Genomic DNA, 20,394 nt, shown 5'->3' with positions numbered 1-20,394 from the left:
GTGTCATCTGTGCACTGCAGCCCCTCTGGTTCCTCGTCCCTGCCGTGGGCAGGCCTTGAGGAAAGGCGTTCAGGGGAGAGCCTGTGTACTGAGGACTGGCTGGCTGGCTTCTCCCACAGGACGGTGTTCCTGTCAGTTCCGACCTGGCCTTGAATCCCTCTCCATCTCATAGTCCCAGCAGGCCTCACACTTGGATCTCCCAGAGTCAGTCACACAGCAGTGAATCTGCAGAGTGAAGCTCCTGTACCTCACAGGAAACAGCTGGGGCTTCTTGCCAGGCTCAGAAATGCCGTTAGGTCACTGGGTGACAGCCTGCTTCTTGGAACCTGTTAAACGGGCTCCGTTCAGACTGTACAAATTGCAGTGTAGAATACGGCTTCCCCGGTAGCTCAGCTGGTAAAGAATCTGCAATGCAGGAGACCTGGGTTTGATCCCTGGGTTGGGAAGATCCCCTGGAGGAGGGCATGGTAGCCCACTCAAGTATTCTTGCCTGGAGAATCCCATGGACAGAGGAGCCTGGTGGACTACAGTCCAGGGGGTCGCAAAGCACTGGGCATGACTGAAGTGATTTGGCACACACGTGTGCCTTGTTTGTAGGTTTCCAGTCACTTAGAATCTGGGGATACTTAGTAGTGAAAGTAGTGAAATGCAGGAGCTGTTTCCCGCGAATCTAGATGAGTGAGGAGCTGGGCATGATGATTTAGGCAAACGTTAGGTAAAAGGAATGTTTGCAGTAACATTTGGAAGCTTCCATGATCCATTCATTTTAGAGCAAATACTCTATTCCAGGCTCTGCCCTAAGTCATACAGGTTTAGAGAGATGAATGGTCTCTGCTTTCAAAGCCTCTGCTCTGTAACTGAAGGTGACAGATACATAAACAATGATCTGGGAGCTGACTTCTACTCCTGCTTCTGCTACTAACTGGTAATGTGATTTCAGCAGATAATTGAACCTCTCTGGACTCTTGAATCCTCAGTATAAAATTAAATAAAACAGACAATACATCCAACTATTCTCCGTCCCGCTATCCCTCCCCACTCCTCCTTTTCTCCTTGTTTCCTTCCATCTTTTTCTTGTTCAAGGTAATATATATGCATATTTATCTTGAGCAACTACTAAATGTGAAAGCGAGTAAGATGTGGTCCTGTCGTGGCAGACTCAGTTTAGAGGGTTGGCAGATATTTACATGGGAGAAGGCAATGGCACCCTACTCCAGTACTCTTGCCTGGAAAATCCCATGGACAGAGGAGCCTGGAAGGCTGCAGTCCATGGGGTCGCTGAGGGTCGGACACGACTGAGTGACTTCACTTTCACTTTTCACTTTCATGCATTGGACAAGGAAATGGCAACCCACTTCAGTGTTCTTGCCTGGAGAATCCCAGGGATGGGGGAGCCTGGTGGGCTGCCGTCTATGGGGTTGCACAGAGTCGGACATGACTGAAGTGACTTAGCAGCAGCAGAAATTTACATATTCACTATATTAAGCCCTTGCCCAAAGCCACGTGCATTCAGCAGTAGCAGAGCCCGGATCTAAGACACAAGCTGGCCTTGCTCCAAAGCCCATGTTCTCTTCTCTCTGCTGAGCAGCCCATTTCTTCCAGTAGAGGTTTCTCAAGTTCCCCACCGGACAGGCTCCTTAAGGGCATGTCAGACTGTTAGAAACGATACCTAAATTCCTGGGTAGGTGCCACGTGATCTGTGACAATGTAAGCATCAGGCTTGCTGAAGCACCAGAGCACATGGTCCCCACTGGCACTGATCAGCATGGCATGGTGAGAACACCCCTTAATCAGAAGAGCCATCGGCAGCCAACCAGTCAGAGCCCTAATCAGACCCCATGACAGTCCAGTAAAGAAGGGTTAAGCAAGTATTAAGTACTATCTCCCTTGGTAGGAGTAATATTCCTACATCCAGTTGATTAAAAGAACTCATGCCACGGGAAGGCCCACAAGCACACATACAAAATCACACAATTGAATAAAAAGAGCAGAAAGCTTTGTACCTGGAGACAAAAGCAGAATTTCTGGCCAAGATAAATGAGTAGCTCTCTCCTCACTCTGCTTCTGCCCCTGGCTCTGCCACTTCACTGGCCTATGCACTGGGGAGGAGCCGTTAACCTCTGAGGCTCTCAGTATTCTCAGGGTGAGCTGAAGGGGACCCTCGCTTACTCTCACCTCTAAGAAAGTCAAAGTTCAAATGCTCGGACACACTTGCAGGATGCCGCCATTATTGGGCTCAGGGCGCTCCCCTGACTTCTCTCTTCCCATCTTGTCATTGCTCCCCGTGTGGAAGGGCTGGGGCAGTCTAGGCCTTGGAGCCCCAGATCCATCACGTCCCAGGAGAGGGCCTCCTCCATGGATTCCCAACTCCTCTCTGAGGATGGTAATACCACTTCCCAAGGTGACTCCCCAGGAGTCCTTCTTAGGTTCCTGCCCCTCCCTCCTTCCACACTTTCCTGGATCACACACCTGAGGTGTTCACGGTTTCATCTACCACTTGCTTGTTGATGGCGCCTGAATCAAGATCCTCAGCCCTAACTTCTGTGTGAGTTTTAGGTTTGCTTCTGAACTACAAACAGACGTTCTGGGTGATCTATTGAGGCGAGGCTCCTCCTTGCCCTTGCCAGCCATCTCAGTAAGAGAGTCCTCTCTCCAGCATTCCTCAGACCCAGCTGACGATGAAGCTGATGACTGGCTGTGCGGACTTCCCTCTTTAAACAGAACTGGGGGAATGTCATTCATTCTTCCTGTCCCTCCTCCCTACCCCTACCCTGTTCCCTTAGGGCAGGAACTCTCTGGCACAGGAGGCATGAACACAGAGGGCACAGTACGTGACTGCTGAGCTGAACTGGGCTGACGTTTTGAGAAAGCTCTGTGTGTATCTGGCATAGACACTACCTTGGAAGACGTTCAAAAGAAATGATCACAATTCCCTCCTGCTTGGCTATCTTTCCCGAGGTCAGAGACCCTGATCTGGGGAGCAGAGCAAAGAGCGCTGCCTTTTGCTGGCTCCTGTATCCTTTCCTGGGCTTCCCTGGTGGGTCAGCAGTAAAGAATCTGCCTGCTAATGCAGGAGACCCAGGTTTGGTTCCTGAGCTGGGAAGATCCCCTGGAGGAGGGCATGGCAACCCACTCCAGTATTCTTGCCTGGAGAATCCCATGGACAGAGGAGCCTGGCAGGCTACAGTCCATAGGGTCGCAAAAGAGTCGGACATGACTGAGCATGCATGCATGTACTCTTTCCTGCCCCTGGGTCTTTGCAGAAGCTGTTCTCTTTCCCTGAAAAACTCTGCCTGGCTGACCTACTTGTCATCTTTAAGACTCACTTCTTAAGTCTTAGCCTTTTCCCGCCCAGAAGCACCTTCTCTATGCTTCCAGAGTATCCTGTGGGCACCTACCTGGCCTATCACGCTAGAACGACTTTTTGTCTTCCTAGTGGACTGTGAGTGACCAGTGGGCAGGGACTGTGCTCCACTCAAGTCTGCAATTTCGGCACAGTGCAGACCTTGGTACCAAACTGTCCAGTAGATCAGACACCGCTGAACACTGGTGAAAGGATGCCTGGGCATGTGCCTGGGTGCCAGCAGGGGCAGCCCCACCCCCCAGCCTCCTAAAGTCTCCCGGCATCAGCTCTGAGGGAGAAGACTGTCAGAGCCTTCAGCTCATCTGGAGACTGGGGCATCAGTAAGATTGGACTGCAAAGTGGGTATTGATCCAAGATTCCCCTTGGACCTTTGATTTCTCACTCTCTCCATCCATCACCCAGCGAAGACAACACAACTCTGCTCGTAAAAATTCCAGATGCCTTGGAGAGCAGTTTTCTAAACGTGGGTACCTGAGGCCGCTTCCCTGCCCCCTCGATGGTCCACCCAGAGCCTTCAGAGCTGTGTACCCCTTCCCAGCCTCCTCCCACTCCCAGCCACACAGATGGAGCCCTGGAGGTGGCTCATTTCCCGTTCTGAGAACCACGGCCAGAGCTGGACTCACCCTCCGTCAAAGGGGTTCTCCCCGGGGATGACGTGCGTGCTGTCCCTGCCCACGAGGAACTTGATTCGGTCGTAGAAGGAATGCAAGTTCTGCTGGGACACGGGGGCCTGTGTCTCCTGGATGATGTCCAGAGGGTCGGGGGAGCCCAGGCACAGCGGGTTGACGTGACAGAGGGGCTGGAGGCAGCAGTCGGGGTCCATGCAGTCCACCAAGCCGTCTGCAGGGGTGACAGAGCAGGGCGTTTGTACTGCTATGTGCAATCTGCATCGTTTGTCCACACTGCCTTCATTCACTTCTCTACTTTCCACTCACTGAATGACGGTATAAGAGTGCCTGATACAAGCTGAGGCCTCTGCTGGGCACCAAGGAGATTCAGGGGCTCCAGGTCCCACCCCAGTAGTCTAGTAGGAGAGATGGACAAGCCAGTGTGCAGTGTGACGTGTGTTATTTATTTTCTTTTCAGAGAGATAGAAGGAATTCTATGTCTGGGGGCCCTGAGGTGAGAGAACACACTGGACAATTTGGATCGCTAATTTCAAACGCTGGGCTCAGAAAGTGAGGAGAACAGCACAAGATCAGGCTGTGAGTTTTGCAGGAGCAGACAGCTGGGCCTCCCGGGCCATGTTAGGGAGTCTGTATTTCACCCTCTGGACAACAGGAGTTACTGGAAGGTGTTAAGCAGGGGATAACTTGACTTGAAAGTCACTGTACTGCTGAAAGCACATCTCCTGTATCAAGGACAAAGGAGCTGTGGGAGCTGGGGCCTCCATGCAGCAGGAGTGATAACGGTTCCTGAGACTAGAGGAGGAACAGTGGGGATGAGGGAAGACAGTGGTTTTGGAGAGACAACAGAGAGCTGAAAACGGTAGACTGACGGGATCTGGGGGTGAGGAAGAGGTGGCCGAGCTCCAGCCTCTCCCCCAGCTGCGAGGCAAATGTGTGGGGAGCCGCCTCTGCCTTCTGTGAGAGGGGCTTTGTGAGTTTGCTGGATGGTTTCAGGTCACTGACCAAGTTGTCATTAGCAGAGAATTCTCTTTACCACATGGGTGGATTTCTTTAGGAGTGAAAATTATATTGCAGCTTGCAGCTTCTTGAAGTGCAAAGAAAGAAATTCCACCAGACCACAGATTTTTGGTCTCATTATCCCAAAGTGCTTTTACGGGCACCCAATAGAACAGCTTAGAGACGCCAACACTGCCCAGAGCAGTACTGTAGGCAGCCTGTGCGCTCTGTAGGCAGAGAAGAGCCTGAGCACGTGTGTCCTTCTGCAGGCTGGGATTCTGTGTCTCCTGCTTCCAGTGATTCTGGGCAAACTTCCCCACCACCCTGAGGGCATGGGTCCTGCTCTGGTTGTCTCTGATGTAGCCCCAGCACTTAGCACAGGTGTTTAAGACCTGACTGTTAAATAAACGAGTGACAATGGAATGAGTTAAATGACATATGAATCAAGTCCATAAAAGGCAGAAAAGCATTATCTTCATTCAATTCTGTGAAACAGTGTGGTATGGTGGGAGGATCCCGAGGCTCAGACTCTGAAGCGCAAGCCCCAGAACTGCCTGGAAGAATGGCTTTGAATGAGTCCCCATACTTAGCCTCTCTTCACTTCCATCTCTTCAGCTCTGATATACTCCTTCTCTTGTCTCCGTGGATCTACAATATAGAGGCTGGCCATAGGGTTACTGCACATACAACATGCACTCTTAAGCCTCTTTACTAGTCTCAGGGTGTTGTGGCCTCAGGCAAGCTCCATGACCTCCCTGAAACCCAGTTTTTTTCCTTGATAAGTTGGGACAAAAAAAATCTCTTGTCCTTCTCTCCCAACTTCTGCATGGTGTCTAAGGCCCGTCTGCTCTGCCCTCCTTGAGGGCAGCACAGTGGTACAGAGAATGGGCTCCAGAGGTCAAATCCTGGCTCTGAGACTTAACTACTGTGTGACCTTGGTCAGGTTACTTAAACTCCCTGGCCTAAGTTTCTCACATCTCTTCCTGTGACTTATAAGAGTGCTACTTACATAATTCTTATTTACCTGAAAAACACAGTATATGTCCTCAAAACTGGCAGAATACCTGATATATCATAAGTGCTTAATAAGAGGTGGGCTTCCCTGGTGGCTCAGATGGTAAAGAATCTGCCTCCCATGTGGGAGACCTGGGTTCAATCCCTGGCTTGGGAAGCTCCCTTGGAGGAGAGAACGGCCCACTCCAGTGTTCTTGCCTGGAGAGTCCCATGGACAGAGGAGCCTGGTGAACTACAGTCCACGGGATCGCAAAGAGTTGGACTCGACGGAGCAACTAAGCACAGCACAAGAGGTAGTTTCTCTTCCTGACCCTGGAACATGGCTCCCCAAAGTGGGGGGCCAACCGTCCTGCGTGTGCTCACCAGAGATGTGGCGGAAAGGCCTCCCCTCACTCGGGCCGGGTCCTGGGTCCTGCCTCGTGCCTCCTGGCCCAGCTCCCAGGTCCAGCAGCTAACTGCCGAGCCAAGCACCTGTCTTCTCCCGCAGTCGGCTGGCCCCATCACACATTCTCAGGCTGCCCCTGTCAGACATTGCTTAAACACATAATTACAGCCTGAGCTGAGGGTTATTTGCATTCTGCTATTGATGTTCGCATGACAGATTCAGCTGCCGCATCCATAACTCTGCAGAAATGCTCCATTATTCAATCCTGGCGAGCAGGGACGCTGACCATTAAATCAGCCGGCACAATTGAAGGGCCGTGAAAAGTCATGGCTAATTTGAAATTTTATTAGCTCCTGCCTGCTTTTGTTTACCACCGGAGCAGTCCCTGGAAACCAGTCTTTCACCTCTTCATAAACACCCTGCTTCGTGGCACCTTGGAAGAGCGGTTTCCTGTTCTCTGGTCCTGGCTGGAAGGTTAGCCAGGAATGACTACTATCGGTTTTTGTATTAAATGACGATGATGATGATCACAGCTGTGCCCTACTGAGGGCCAGGCACTGTGCTAAATGCTTTCCAAGAAATGTTTGCAAGAAAAATGTCCGTGAACCTTCCCAGTTCTGTGAAGTAGCCACTGTCACCACCATAGCCCTCATTTTTGACGGGAAGGAACCAGAGGTTCCAAGAGGTAAGGTGACTTGGTCAAGATCACACAGTCGGTCAGTAAAGAAGCTGACGCGGAATCTGAACTCAGTTCTTTGTGAAATAGAAAAGGTTGTCTGTCCCTGAAGGGATGTAGGAACTATTTAAGTGGAAAACCCGACTTTATGAGTCTTGCTGTGCTCTTCCAGCGCGCTGGTGACCTCCACCACTGCACTCATCTCGCTGTATTATAATTCTCGTGTTCTCTGTCTCCCTCCCCACACAGCAAGCTCTTAGAGACCAGGGCTGACTCATTTCAGGGTCCCCACCCACTGCCTTAGCTTCCAGCTTCATCCATGCCTCTGGAATCTGGGGTTTTCCATACCCCTTACTTCTTTCCTTTAGAAAAATGCCATCTTAAACAAAATTGCTGCTTCTTGTGGTGAGAGGGCCCTGGTGATGATCTAGTTGACTATTCGGGTAGAAATTTTAAAGTCTCCGTAAGGGCTCTGAGCTTTAGTTCACCTGTCTGTGACATGAACAGTCAGACCTTGCTCAGAGAGATGCTGGGAGGGTTAGGTGAGATCACGGGCGTAGCACACTTAGCACGAAGACCAGCACCTGAGCAAGGGCTTGACAGACATGAGCTACTACTCGCCCCTGGCTGGGTGCTTCCCTTGAACAGGGATCCCAGTAACAGAGCTGCCCTCCCTACACCCGTGTTTCAGGGCAGCTCTTTCTGCAGATGGTCTGTCTGGCCTTGGAGAACTGAATCAGAGAAGCACAGCCACAGCAACACGCCTACGAGTTAGGGAAGCAGAGACCCCAGGGGACTTGAAGATTGAGGTTCTCTGAATGGGGATGTATCACACACCCTGCTCTTAGGAGAGACTCTGGGACTGTGGAGCTGTTTATTGTAGACCTCACAGCACAGAGTGATTGATGTCCGGCCAGGAATGCTGCCCGCCTACAGCTCCCTATGTGGAAGCTCCCTCATCATTCAATCGGCAAATATTTGCTGAGTTATAAATGTGGGCTAAACCCTACTAATAAAGACCATCACAGCTAAATGAGATACATAACAATAGTTTTAAAATGAGTAGGGCCCACGAGATTCTCATCAGAGCCACAGTTTTTGAGACTGGCTTCCAAGCAAACCCTTCTCTGTATTTTCAAATGCAGCATATGGCAGCCTGCAGCAGGGTGTATAGCTGCTCACAGTAACTGAGACTCTTGCATGGTTTCAGCCTCTTCGGCATGGATGACAAATTTTAGAAAAGTCATAGTAAGAAGAAAAAGTATTTTGTGGGGATAGAAAAGTAAATTTGGGGGTAGGTTAGAAACACAGCAATATATGGTTTTCAAGATTCTCAGGTTTTGGCTGAAGACATTTAGATTTTCCATGCACTTATCTCACTTAATTGTATGTTATACACACATTGGTTGACTTTTGTCCGTGTTTGCTGCATTGCCTATTCTCCTTGAGAGACCCTTGGGATCATAACAGCAAAGGCAAAACTCCCAAACCCAGCAGGAAAATAGAGAAGGTTTTCCTCTACTTCTTTCAAATTTTCAATAAAGCCCTCCTAAACCCTAAAACTCCAACTTGGGGGAAATTACACGTTTCCTCCAGAAATTCCCTTTACCCATATAGTTCTAAGGCCCCCTCTCTCTCCTTATATGGTGGAAGTGAAGAAGGGCAGTTGAAGGGTCAGAGGCCGTTCAGGCTCCAGCCATTCAGCAACGCTGCACCCAGCCGCGGCCTCTGGTGGGAGAGAGGGGTGCAGGGAAGGGAGAAGGAAACAGCTAGAACAAAGGCAGAATAGAGATTAAAAAGACAGGAGTCAAATGAAAAAAAAAAAAAAAAAAAGACAGGCAAGAAAAAAAGGAAGGAAGGGTAGGTTGGGAAAAAAAGAAAAAGGTGGTCACATCTCCGGGGCACTAAATGAACTTTCCAGAGTAGTTCTTGTTCTCCTGACCCTTGAATATGAAGTCCCATGGTGATGAGACGCCACATGGTGACGAGATGCCACGTGGGGATGAGACGCCACATGATGTGTGCAGCGAGGCTCTGCTAACACTTCCATGTACGTCCTGTGCCACCCTCTGGAGGATGAGGGCTGTGCCATCTCCTCTTGCATTCCTCCTCAGTGCCCAGCCTGCCCATGGGTGTCCCTGACCTTGAGAAGGGCAAGTGGAGAGAAAGAATCCAGGCTAAGAAGCCTGAAGACAGGGTTCCTTCCCTGAGCCTGTCACTCTCCAGCCATGAGAACGTCAATGAAAAAAGCCTTGGTGTCCATCACCCTCTGTAGAGAGGGGTGTCACCTAGGAATAGGTGAAGAGTTGTGCCATCAGTCGGAGTCCTGACCACAGTGGCTCCCCGTTTGTGTTGTGATCTTCACAGCTGCCAGGGCGTGCTGCGGCCTCAGGCGACCAAGTCCCTCTCTGCTGTCAGTGTCCCCATCAGTTGTTGGGGGGAGCGGAGGGCAGCCCCTGGGGTTAACCCGCCTAACAGTCACTTTGTGGCCTTTCTATGCCACAGGCCCATCTACCCTGGTGGCCGCCTGCTGGAACGTTCACAGAAAGCGACAGGCACTGAGGGTTCTGTAGAAGGTGGTGACGGAGCTGGCCTTCTCATCTTTACAAAGAGGACACTGGGATCAGGTTAGTTGATTCACCCCAAAATCACGCCGCTAGTGCAGTGGCAGCTGGGGCCCTGGTCTCTTCTCTGTCTCCAAACTCAGGCCCTACTCCACTGCCTGCATCTTTCTCTATCGTTTCCTGGCTCCCCCGTCCACAGAGGGCAGACGTGACTTGCTTCTTATCCCATATGCATATAGCACACTGCCCTATGCACCGTGAGCATGTTTGTTGAATGAATGAAAAAATGAATAATGAATGAGTGAGGATCCCAAGTCAAACAGCTCCATCAGTTCGACTGGGCCCATCGAGGGCTACAGGGTGTGATGGAAGTCATCCCTCCCCCCGCACCCCCTCCACCCTAGGAAGAGCTTGCTCCTCTCCTTAGAAAGCGGGCACACAGGACAGGTCTGCTCTGATCCTTCAGCGTCTGCCACATGGCTGGTGGGCCCTGCCCTAGGCACTGGACAGACAGGAAGAAAACCGTCACACCTCCAAAGGACTCCCAAGTGTGGCAAGTCAGAGCGAGATAACCATGTGCAGGGGAAGAAGGAACTCTCAGCCCATATTGGGGTCCCCAATTGGGTGTGCTGTGGAAGCCCAAAGAGGGGACCCCAATATGGGCTGAGGGCTGGAATATTTCCTGGAAGACGGAATGCTTAAACTGAGACTAGAAGGATGGGCAAGAAGAAGTCGAAAGGAGAGCAGAGCTAGAGCGGGTGTGGGCAATTCGTGGCCTAGCAAACTCTTTTCATCAGAGTTGGTTGCATGGTCCCTTAGCCTGATGGGCCTGTGGACAGCGTCTAACCAGTCCAGCCAGCTCTCTCTGCAGGTTTAACTCCTCCCCGGGCTCAGCAGCCCACCCGCCGACCTCATCTCACGGCTGCCTGCAGTCTGGCCCCAGACGTGTTTTATGGCAGGCTGTGAGCAGCATCAGGGGAGGCCCCGGGGGGTGGAGGGTGGAATGTGCCTCCCCGTCTGTACACATCTGGGAGAAGTTTTTGTCATCTGCTGTAATAAATTCTGTGCCTTCGGTGAAAAGGCTTGCAAAATCTTTATCTGCTCCTCAGAACGCAGGATTTTTAAAGGTCAATTTTTCTCCTGTCTCTTATCACAAGAAATGTGGTTTAGAGATAGTCTGAAGTGTGGCCAAACTCTATGGCTCTATGTGCCAACGATGGGAGATGAGGAGGAGAAGGGAGGACAGAGAGCTTTGTTCTCAGTTTTCCTGAAATTCCTTCCTCCAGGTTGCATCTATCAATGATCTGAATTGCAATCCATGATTGTTTTATGGGGCCAACAGAGTCTACAGAGATGAACCCACTTTGAAGCTGCTTTAAGATCCTTTATCACAAGGGGTATGGGTGCTTAAATTCCAGTGGATGTTTCCTTTCTTTGACTTCTTTTTAAGCATGGCTTCCATTTGCATCCTAGCTTTCCCACTGATTCATGGTGTGACTTTGGGAAAGCCTCATCAGCTCCGTGAGCCTCAGCTTCCCAGCCTCTAAGCGTCTGCCTTTCAAGTGCATCGCGAGGGGCTGGAGTTTATGGACACAGAATGTCCAGCCCAGCCCCTGGCCCTTAGAGATGCTCTCTAAATGATGGCTACTGTTTTCACTTATGTATATTTGAATTTTTTTTTTCCTTCTAGCAGTAAGCATGTAGCAGTTTGGAATACAAATTTTAACTAAAAGATGAAAATGGTCAAGATATATTACGATATGGAAAAATACAGTCTAATCATAAGTCTAAACAGTAGACTGTAAAATTTTATAGAGAATATAATTCTAATTTTTAAAAGTGATTTATATATGAATATTTATTTATGAGTATTTATTTTATAATAAACATCACACTTCTGTGATTACAGGTGGAAAGGAGCAAGACAAAGAGAGATGACATTTGCAGGTGACGAACTGAGGCTCAGAGAAGTTGAATAACTTACTCAAGGTCATACAGCCAGCAAATGGGGGAGCCAGGATTTGAATCCAGACCGTCTGGGTACAGATCCTGCTTCTAATCACTGTGGTATGTTGCTTCTCAGGCCCTTTAAATACACCCTCTGTAGTCCTCACAGCAACCCTGCAAGGCAGGCCTTGTTATTCTTATTTTATAGTCACTTAGCATCTTTGGTAAACTCCAGAAGGTAGTGGGGGACAGAGGAGCCTGGCCTGCTACAGTCCATGGAGTTGAAAAGAGTCGGACACAACTTAGTGACTGAACAAAAAACAACCAGCATCTTTGGGCCACAGTTTTTCCATCTCTGAAATGGGCACAAATGCCCCCTCAGATGGTCGGTGAGAACATGTGAGAAGGTGCATGGGACAGCGTGTCACAGGGGCCTTTCTGAAGGGCACGTAAGCATAGGGCACATCTTCTTTGTCAAACGTACCAAATGGTGAATCAGGGTCTCTGCTTGCCAGCCTGCCCTGCTGCTGCCCCTCACCAACCAGGGCTTGGAGTGAAATCTGGAGGCAGGTTAGATTGACTGGGCAGCCCTGACAGCGGATTAAGAGATTGGGAGTCACTAACTCACATTCAGGATCTGTTCTCTGCTTTAAAATCTAGACAACCATAAGCGAAAACAGAAACAAACCAATAAAGCGAAACCTGACTCAGCCATATAGTGAAACACGTTTTCGGGGGTCTCAGTTAAAAACCACTGCAACAGCTTTCTTCATGAAGCTTGAAGTTCAAGTTTCATTTGTAAAGAATTGCGTTAAGCCTAGCAAATTGGGAAAGAAGAGAAGCCAGGAGTTTTCAGATAACTTGCAGGGCCATGGTTAGGTTTATGATGGAATCGTGAGTCTGAGGTCCAGGCATGCTGGAAAGCTCTTGTGTGGCCAGCCCCCAGGGACTATACAGTTTCTGCCACCTGCCAGCTGCGTGACCTGAGCCAAATGCTTCCCTTTGCTAAGCCCTAGCTTCCTCATCATAAGGACATAGTGAGGGTATCTGAACACCAGACGCCCCCCAGTGTTGTTGGCTGGGTGCCCAGTTGCTTATATGAGCTATCACTGTCATCCTCTGGTCCCCCCTGTGGCACTGCTGTAGCCTACTTAGATTGGACTAAGTTCTCACACTACACGTCTGGGAGGAAGATGAAACACCATGGGGCGGCGGTCCACGAGATCACACAGAATGGCTCAAGGGTCTCAGGTCCGAGTCCAGCCGTGTTACTGACTTTCTGTGGGACTCTGATGATTGTGACATCACCTCCCCGACCCGGGCCCCAGCTTTCCTGTCTGCAACGGGCAGGGCAGGAGGAGGGAGCTCAAGTCTGTGTTCTCTGCCTTCTCTAGTCCTGTTACTCACAGTAACCGCTGCGAATTCCTTCTCCAAGCCCCCGAGTCACATCAGCCAAAAGCAATCACTCAGCGAGACTCTAACACTTTTTTCCCTCCACCGTGGCTTATTTAGGGATTCCTGATGGCTCAGATGGTAAAGAGTCTGCCCGCTATGTGGGAGACCCGAGTTCGAGCCCTGGTTTGGGAAGATCCCCTGGAGAAAGAAATGGCAGCCCACTCCAGTACTCTTGCCTGGAAAATCCCATGGACGGAGGAGGCTGGCGGGCTACAGTCCATGGGGTTGCATAGTCGGACATGACTGAGTGACATCATTTTCACTTTCTGGCTTATTTATCTGGGATCCTGCTCTGTCCCACATCATGACTGAAATAAAGGTGCTCATTCATTCTGCCTCCATTAGATGTGTGAATAATGATTTCTTACAAATAACTGTGAGCTTCCTGAGGGAGAAGAGGCTGGGCCAGGTTCGCTGGTCTTGATATCCTCTGAGAAAGGAGCGTGCGACCTGGGAGATAGCAGGAACCCAACGAATGTGTGCCTGACCAAACCTCAGACAGCCAAGTGCTTACTCTGGCTCACCCCATGTTGCTGGGTAGAGCCTGTCCTGTTTCTCCCTCCACTAAAACTGCCCCTGTTTGCCAAGACCCAGAGGGGCCAGGGAGGACAGTCTTTCCCCCTTCAGCACTTGGGGACAGCCTAACTCCTGTAGTTGCTTCATCTGTTCCATCCTTCAAAGTGGAGGGGGGACCCCTTCCCCTTCTTCTTGGCTCCTCCAATGGGTAGAGAGCCCACCAAACTGAGAGGGTCCTGAGGTGGGCTGCCGCCTCATTTCGCAGTTCAGAACCCAAGGTCAAGCTCCCTCAACAGTGTGGTCCCCCCAGCCCATTGTCTTCCCAACCAGGATGATCCATGGATGTCTTCCTGGCTAGACTGGAAGCCCCATGGGACATCACAGTTCCCAGGAGGGTACTGGGCATTTGATAACATCAGCTGCATGAGGGATGCTCCTTTATCACTGCCATGATTCTACCCCATTTGTGACAGGTGCTGTTTCTCTCTCTCTCTCTCCAGACTGTGAACATCACAAGGGTAGGGACTGTGTCTTACTTGTCTCTGAAGTCTCAGAACCCAGGAGAGGGCCCGATATAGAGGAGAGGTTCACTTAATGTTTGCTGAATGAGCGACCTCAGGTTATAGTACTTGTGTGTGGCTTTGCTAGAAAGTATATAAAAGCTCACTCCAGTCCAAACATGCTCCACAGATGGAAGAGGTATATTCTCCTGCACTTGGCAATTTGTTGACTGTTCTTTTCCACTTCCTGCTGGTTCGCCTCCATGACAGCTGGAGAAGGCTCTGTTCCCCTGGGGTCTGGCTCAGCTCCATTTCCAATGATGAGAAGCCCTTCCAGGGCTGTGGGGCTCTGGGCTCCTACGTACCCACCTGCCCTGTCAGCCCTGGGGAGTCTGGGCCCTGGGAGGCTAGCTCTGCAGGACAGTGAACAGAGGGTACGTGGGCACTGTGCTTCATGTGATGGAGTAAATGGACCTTGTTTTATGACTTATTCTGGGATGTGCATTTTGGGGAGCTATACCTTCTCCTGGCACTTCTCAAGGACATCCAGTTCTTTTGCTGTGGATATTCAACAGCCCTCTGAAGGCTTTGGCCAACACCCTGGATTCCTGAAAAGGGAATGACTTCATGGTATGGCTCCTCTCCCTTTCTTTGCTAACTACATGAATGTCATTGCTGGTCATGGAACTGTGTCTACACAGGCAAAATGAAGGGGGCACTTAGGGAGATAATCAGGTTGACATCTCCTTCTTATGAAGATCAAACATGATTGTCCTTTATCTTCCTGGAAGGCAGGGCTACACGGTGCCCTTGCTCTGCCTGTGATGTTTTCTCCAAATGGAAAGCTCTCTCCTTTCCAATAAAGCTTGCCTACTCAAGCATGGCCTTCTTGATGAACATTTTACTACCCCCACGACAGTCAATATGGAACTCTGCACCAGCCCGTCTCACTGTCTGTTAGCACTTCACTTTGGTCTTTCTCCCTCATTTGAGTTCCTGCAGTGTGGGGACAGGACTTATTCATCCCTGTGCCTGGCCCCCTAACAGGGAACTCTGGATATTTATGCAGCAGAAGAATTAATGAGCTTTGCATGTTTCAGGTTAAGGGACATTTCAGTCCTGTGAGGTCTCAGGAGGAGAGCATGGACCTGCTGTCTCTGCCTGCCTACCGTGGCCCAACCCCACAGGCTCCTTGTGGAAAATTACTCCACGGGGCCAAGGACTGGCTGCATTGGGCTTGGCCTCCTCCTGGATTCAGGCAGCAGATATAAGGTCTGAAAGCTGGGGGCTCGGACAAAGACCAGTGGTCTGAAACAGCCCAGAGCGGCTGGAGCCAACTTGAGGCAAGTGAACCAGAATAATCACGACAACACACACTGGCCTTTCAGTCCTCATGCTGCTCTGAGATTGTTCAACCGCACTCAGTAGAAGCTTCCCAAAGGTTGGGATGCTGAGTTTCCGGCCTTGGATTTTCAGTTTTAGACCAGAAAGTCCCTTGGCATAAACGTAGAAGCTGCATAAACACATCTTTTTGATGAGGTCAACTGTTTGTTAGGCCATCATTCGAAAAGGAGGGCTAAATGTTCCGATCTTTTTTTTTTTTTCCGAATATCTTTTTATTCTATTAACCCCCTGAGATTGGTAGAGGCACAAAGAATCATCCCATTTTCCAAGTAGGAAACTAAAGCACATTGTGGTTGTATTTATCCAAGTTTCACACAACAGATAGACAAAGGTTAATCCTAGGACTAAGATAAAGACTGGAAGGGCTCTGATGATCCGAGGGCCTCATTTTATAAGTAGGGAGTGTGAGGCCCACTGACTCGAGTAGCTTGCTTAGTGACACACAGAGGGCCAAAGACAGAACTGGGATTAGAACCTTGGCCTATTCATTCTCAGCTAATACATGTTCCACAAGAGTAGGCCTCTCTTCCTCAGGGTTCTGACTGCCCAGCACTTGAAAAAAACAAAAGCCAACAGCAAAGATGAATTCTACTACAAACCCACAGGGACAGAAGGTGTGGGGGCAAAGGTGGCCCCCAGGACTCTTGGTGAGTGTTATCACCAGAACCAGAGGAGAAGGGACCTCGACCAAAGGTAACTCAACCACCCTCCCCCTGGAGAAGCATCCTTTCTGGCACTTTCTGTGCTACAGAATTGGGGTAGCCTCTTCTTGTCCACTTCCAGTGGGGGAATCTTATAACTTTGCTAGGCAGCTCACTCCATTAAAGCATTATGAGAAAATTCCTTCATTCATATGCCTTCTCCTCTGCACTTGCTGTCAGATGGCAACGGATTTTGTTTGCATCAGTTAAGTTTAATTAATTCCAGTGGAACAACAAGGATACGTGCTTATTCCTTCGATGACAGTTGCTGTCTTATGACTACCCTGAGGGCCCCCTGGACTGGACAGCTGGTGGGCTGGTGGCCTATTCACTCAGTAATGCTCACCCTCCACTCTGCGTCTCCCACTGCCCTGGAGACGCACGGGGCCCTTGGGTGCCAGAGCCCTACCTCCATCATTGTCTTTGCTGTCGCCACAGGCGGTTTCCATGGACGTGTCACAGCCAGCTCCTCTCCAGCCCAGCTGGCAGACGCAATGCCACCCGTTCAGGTCCAAGGTACATCTGCCGTTGCCATTGCACAGGCCAGGGCAACCCTCTGCAAGGCAAAGCAACCAGAATCAGGGTCTGATCAACCACGGGCACAGACTGTGCTCACACACACTCACACTTGACCTGCCAGCTCACAGAAGACCTTCACAGTCGTCAGCACACTGATGCCCTTGGTACCTGGGGGTGCCTATCGTTAGAACTGCCCCTTACATTTAAGGCTACTGAGACTCAGAGGCTCAAACCACATGGTTACCACGTGGCACTGTCAGGAGGTGGCGGGGCTAGGTCTGAAGCCCACACCTTCTGTACCCAAAACCCTCCCTTTCCAAAGTGATCAGGATTCTAGAGCCAGAGTCAATGGATGTGGACTTATCCAAATCTGGCCAGTGGAGCCTTGGGGCTGATTCTTCACTCCTTGCTCACTCTTGCCGGTTGTTCCTGCCTCTGTTTGGTTTAAAACAAACGAATGATCATCTCTGCGTTTACTCCTCTTGTCCCCTCAGCACACCTGGGTCTCATTCTAAAGGGCTGTACTTTTCTCAGGCCTTGGGACTAGGTCCATCGTATGGGACCTTAGGCTTTGCATTTGTTTTGTCCGATTTCCTCCTGAACAATTGTCTTTGCTTTAGGAAGAGTCCTGGGGTCTTTTTCTTCCCATCTGATCCTCAGCCACTCAGAGCAGCCTGGACGACTGCCACAGAGCGGCTAACGAGGGCTGTCTGGGAATGCCAGTGCAGGTGCGGGCAGGCCACTCTCCCCTAATTGCGTTCATCTGTACATCTGTCTGCCTGCCTGTCATTTATTAGGCACCTTCTCTGGGCTAGCACTAGAGGTGCAGACACGCATAAGGCCTAGCTCTTATTCTTGAGGAGCATGCAGCCTATCAAAGGAGACAGATTTGTATGAGCAAAATATTTCACTGCTAAGTGCCCTGAGGGAGATGTATAAAATATGGCGGGAACCAAACACGGGAGTGGCCATCTGTCTGTGAGGGCTGGAATGATTTAATCAGGGAGGGTCAGGCAATATTTAGACTCTGCCTGAGTTCTGCTTTGACTAGATCATAAGGTGGGAGTTGTTATTATTCCAGGAAGCTTGCAGGTTTTTGCTTACCACCTTTTCAAGAATCTGTTAAGTTACATGCTTCATTCCTGCTTCTATTTTGCTGCTTGGTTTTCATCAAGTCCTCATTTTTAACAAATCTGCCAACTCCTTTCTTAGAGGGGCCATCAAAAAACGCCTCACCAGGATGCCTTCCATAGCGTCTTTCTGGCTCTGCTCAGTCTCAGGGGAAGGTATGGATGTGAAAGCACTCTGCCATCTATAAAACTTGTTTTATTATTAAGAGCAACAAACTGCTACAAATACAGCTATGAACTGAATTTTCTATCATGAAATAACTGAAAACTGACTCCTTACTCTTAAGTGAAGCAAGTATGGATACGGCTGTCTGGTACGAGGCCTAGGCCAAGGTAGGCACTCACTAAATGGTAGATCAATTAGAATCTAAAACTGTAGTGTTTCAAGGCCTTTTTATCCTTGACTGGTATTACAAAGTAGAAGAAAAGAACATGTTCATTTATACTTGAGATGTTCAACATAGCCACCAGTCAATCTGACCACTGTGTTTCCCATTCAAAGGAAGAAACATTTATTGAGTGTGTACTCCCAGCCCAGGAGGGAGTCCCACAGAAACTCTGAAGTAAATATAGACTATGGGGGACGCTGCCTGGCAGAAGCCTGTTGGGAGAAGCAGGATGACACCAGCAGGGTCACCCAGAAGGATCTGAGACAGCAGCTGAGAAGCACAGGAGCAGTGCTGTGACGTGCAGGCATTCTGTCTCAGAAGCTGACCTCAGCCACTCCTGATCTAAGCACCTACAAGCCCCCTCCCTCCTTTCTCCAATTAGTCCATTTAAAGTTTTCTCCATCCAGCCGAGACTTGCTTTAATTTAAGCCTCATATGTTGAAATTAGTCTCGGAGGAACAAGGGTCCAATTGTTAAGGACAGTAGTAGACTGCTTTCTCTTGCTCCAAGGTGTAGCCTTGTGTAAGACGCAAAGAATTTCTCGAATGAGAGCACAAGCTTGGGAGTCATATCAAAGGCTGGTTCTGTCATTCAGTGGCTGTAAGACCCAAGCACCTTATTTAATTCCTTTGAGCTTCAGTGTACTTATAAAATGGGGTTGTTGGGAGGATTAAATAATATAATATATGCATGACACACAAAGCCTGACATACAGCTTGAACACAATATCTGAGTCTTCTCCATGTCATGACTTTCTCTCTAGTTTGAGTAGAGGAACTGTCATATCATAAGTTGTATCCATAACCCCAGATAGCGGCCATAGAAAGGCAAAAAGAAAACTGAGGCAATTACCTAGATCAACGTCAGCAAAGTATTTTTTAAAAGGTCCAGCTACTGAATACTGTGCCTTGTGAGCCATATGGTCTTTTTGGCTCTGTCATTACCAAATTCTGCCATTATAGCTTGAAAGGAGCCACATACAATTTGTAAATCAATGGGCATGGCATTATTTATAAATGGGCATTATTTATCAATGGGCAAAACATTATTTATAAAAATGGGACGAGCCAGATTTGGTCTGCCAAACCCTCATTTAGATGCTTCAGGACAGTGAAGACAATGATAGCTGCCGTAAACTGAAGGTTTACTATGGCTTACCACTGTGCTAGGCATTCTACATACATTCTTTCCAAAACTAAGTAACTTTTGGTTATATTTTTCAGATCCTGATGGTCTAAGGCAGTGTCAGTTCCACACCATTTCATCCTAAATTTTTAATAAAAACCAAACCTTATGACAGAATGTGGACTTTGGAACGGGACAGAATGGTTCAAACCCCAGTGCCACGATCTTCCTTTGTTGCTGTTGCTCAGTCACGTCTGACTCTGCGACACCAGGGACTATAGCCCGCCAGGCTCCTCTGTCCATGGGATTTCCCAGGAAAGAATACTGGAGTGGTTGCAATTTCCTTCTCCAGGAAGAGGGCTGCCATTTCCTTCTCTAGGGGATCGTCTTGATCCAGGGTTTAAACCCGTGTTTCCTGCACTAGCAGGCAGAGTCTTGGGGAATCCCATGCAATGTTTGACAAATCATTTAACTCTCCGAGTTCAGTTGTGTTATCTGTAAAATGGAGCTAATACCCAATCCAAAGAGCTGTTAAGAAGGTTAATGGGATAATGTATACCACTTGTTTAGCACAGCGGATAACACAGGTAGGCATGTAATAAATGACAGCTGCTATTATTATTATTGGACTTATTTAACATTGTATTGGTCCAACTTCACTACGAAACTCACGAATCAGAAAATAACACATTGTCAGTCCAAACTGTTCAACATTTGGGTCAAAAGCTATGGTCCTCATAAATACAAATCATGCCAGAGAGAGCTGAGACAAACCCAGTGCTGTGGACATGGAGCCAACATGCAGCTCAGTAGGGAGCAGTAAGATAGCTGGGTTCAGGGCCCCCGAGTCCCAGCCCAGGCCCACCTGACTTTCCTAGTGCTCTGTCCTTCTTGAGAGCAACTGTCCCAAACATACTTAAGTAATTCATTTTGCAATAATTTAAGGTCTACTCCCTCCATTAGAATGTAACCTCCATAAAGGTAATTTTGGACCTAAACTAGTACCTTGCACAGAGCCAGTACTCCATATATTTGAGCTGAAATGGATCAGTGGATGAGGCGGGAGACCTAGGTTCTGCA

The 20,394-nt window shown here is 49.2% G+C and overlaps 1 protein-coding gene across 1 annotated transcript in view; it reads right to left on the bottom strand.

Moving 5' to 3' along the window:
- Positions 1 to 20,394, bottom strand: part of TENM4 (teneurin transmembrane protein 4) — a 441,581-nt gene that overhangs the window by 92,167 nt on the left and 329,020 nt on the right. Inside the window, exons 14-15 of the mRNA XM_052662001.1 lie at positions 16,561 to 16,707; positions 3,988 to 4,204 (exon numbers count right to left, since the gene is read on the bottom strand). Coding sequence (XP_052517961.1) covers positions 3,988 to 4,204; positions 16,561 to 16,707 — 364 coding nt within the window. The remainder of the gene's footprint in view (positions 1 to 3,987; positions 4,205 to 16,560; positions 16,708 to 20,394) is intronic.

This window comes from Budorcas taxicolor, chromosome 25 (genome assembly GCF_023091745.1).
Source record: "Budorcas taxicolor isolate Tak-1 chromosome 25, Takin1.1, whole genome shotgun sequence".
Classification (NCBI taxonomy): domain Eukaryota; kingdom Metazoa; phylum Chordata; class Mammalia; order Artiodactyla; family Bovidae; genus Budorcas; species Budorcas taxicolor.
Note: the sequence above shows the minus strand (reverse complement) of the source record. Positions and strands in the feature narration are given on the sequence as shown.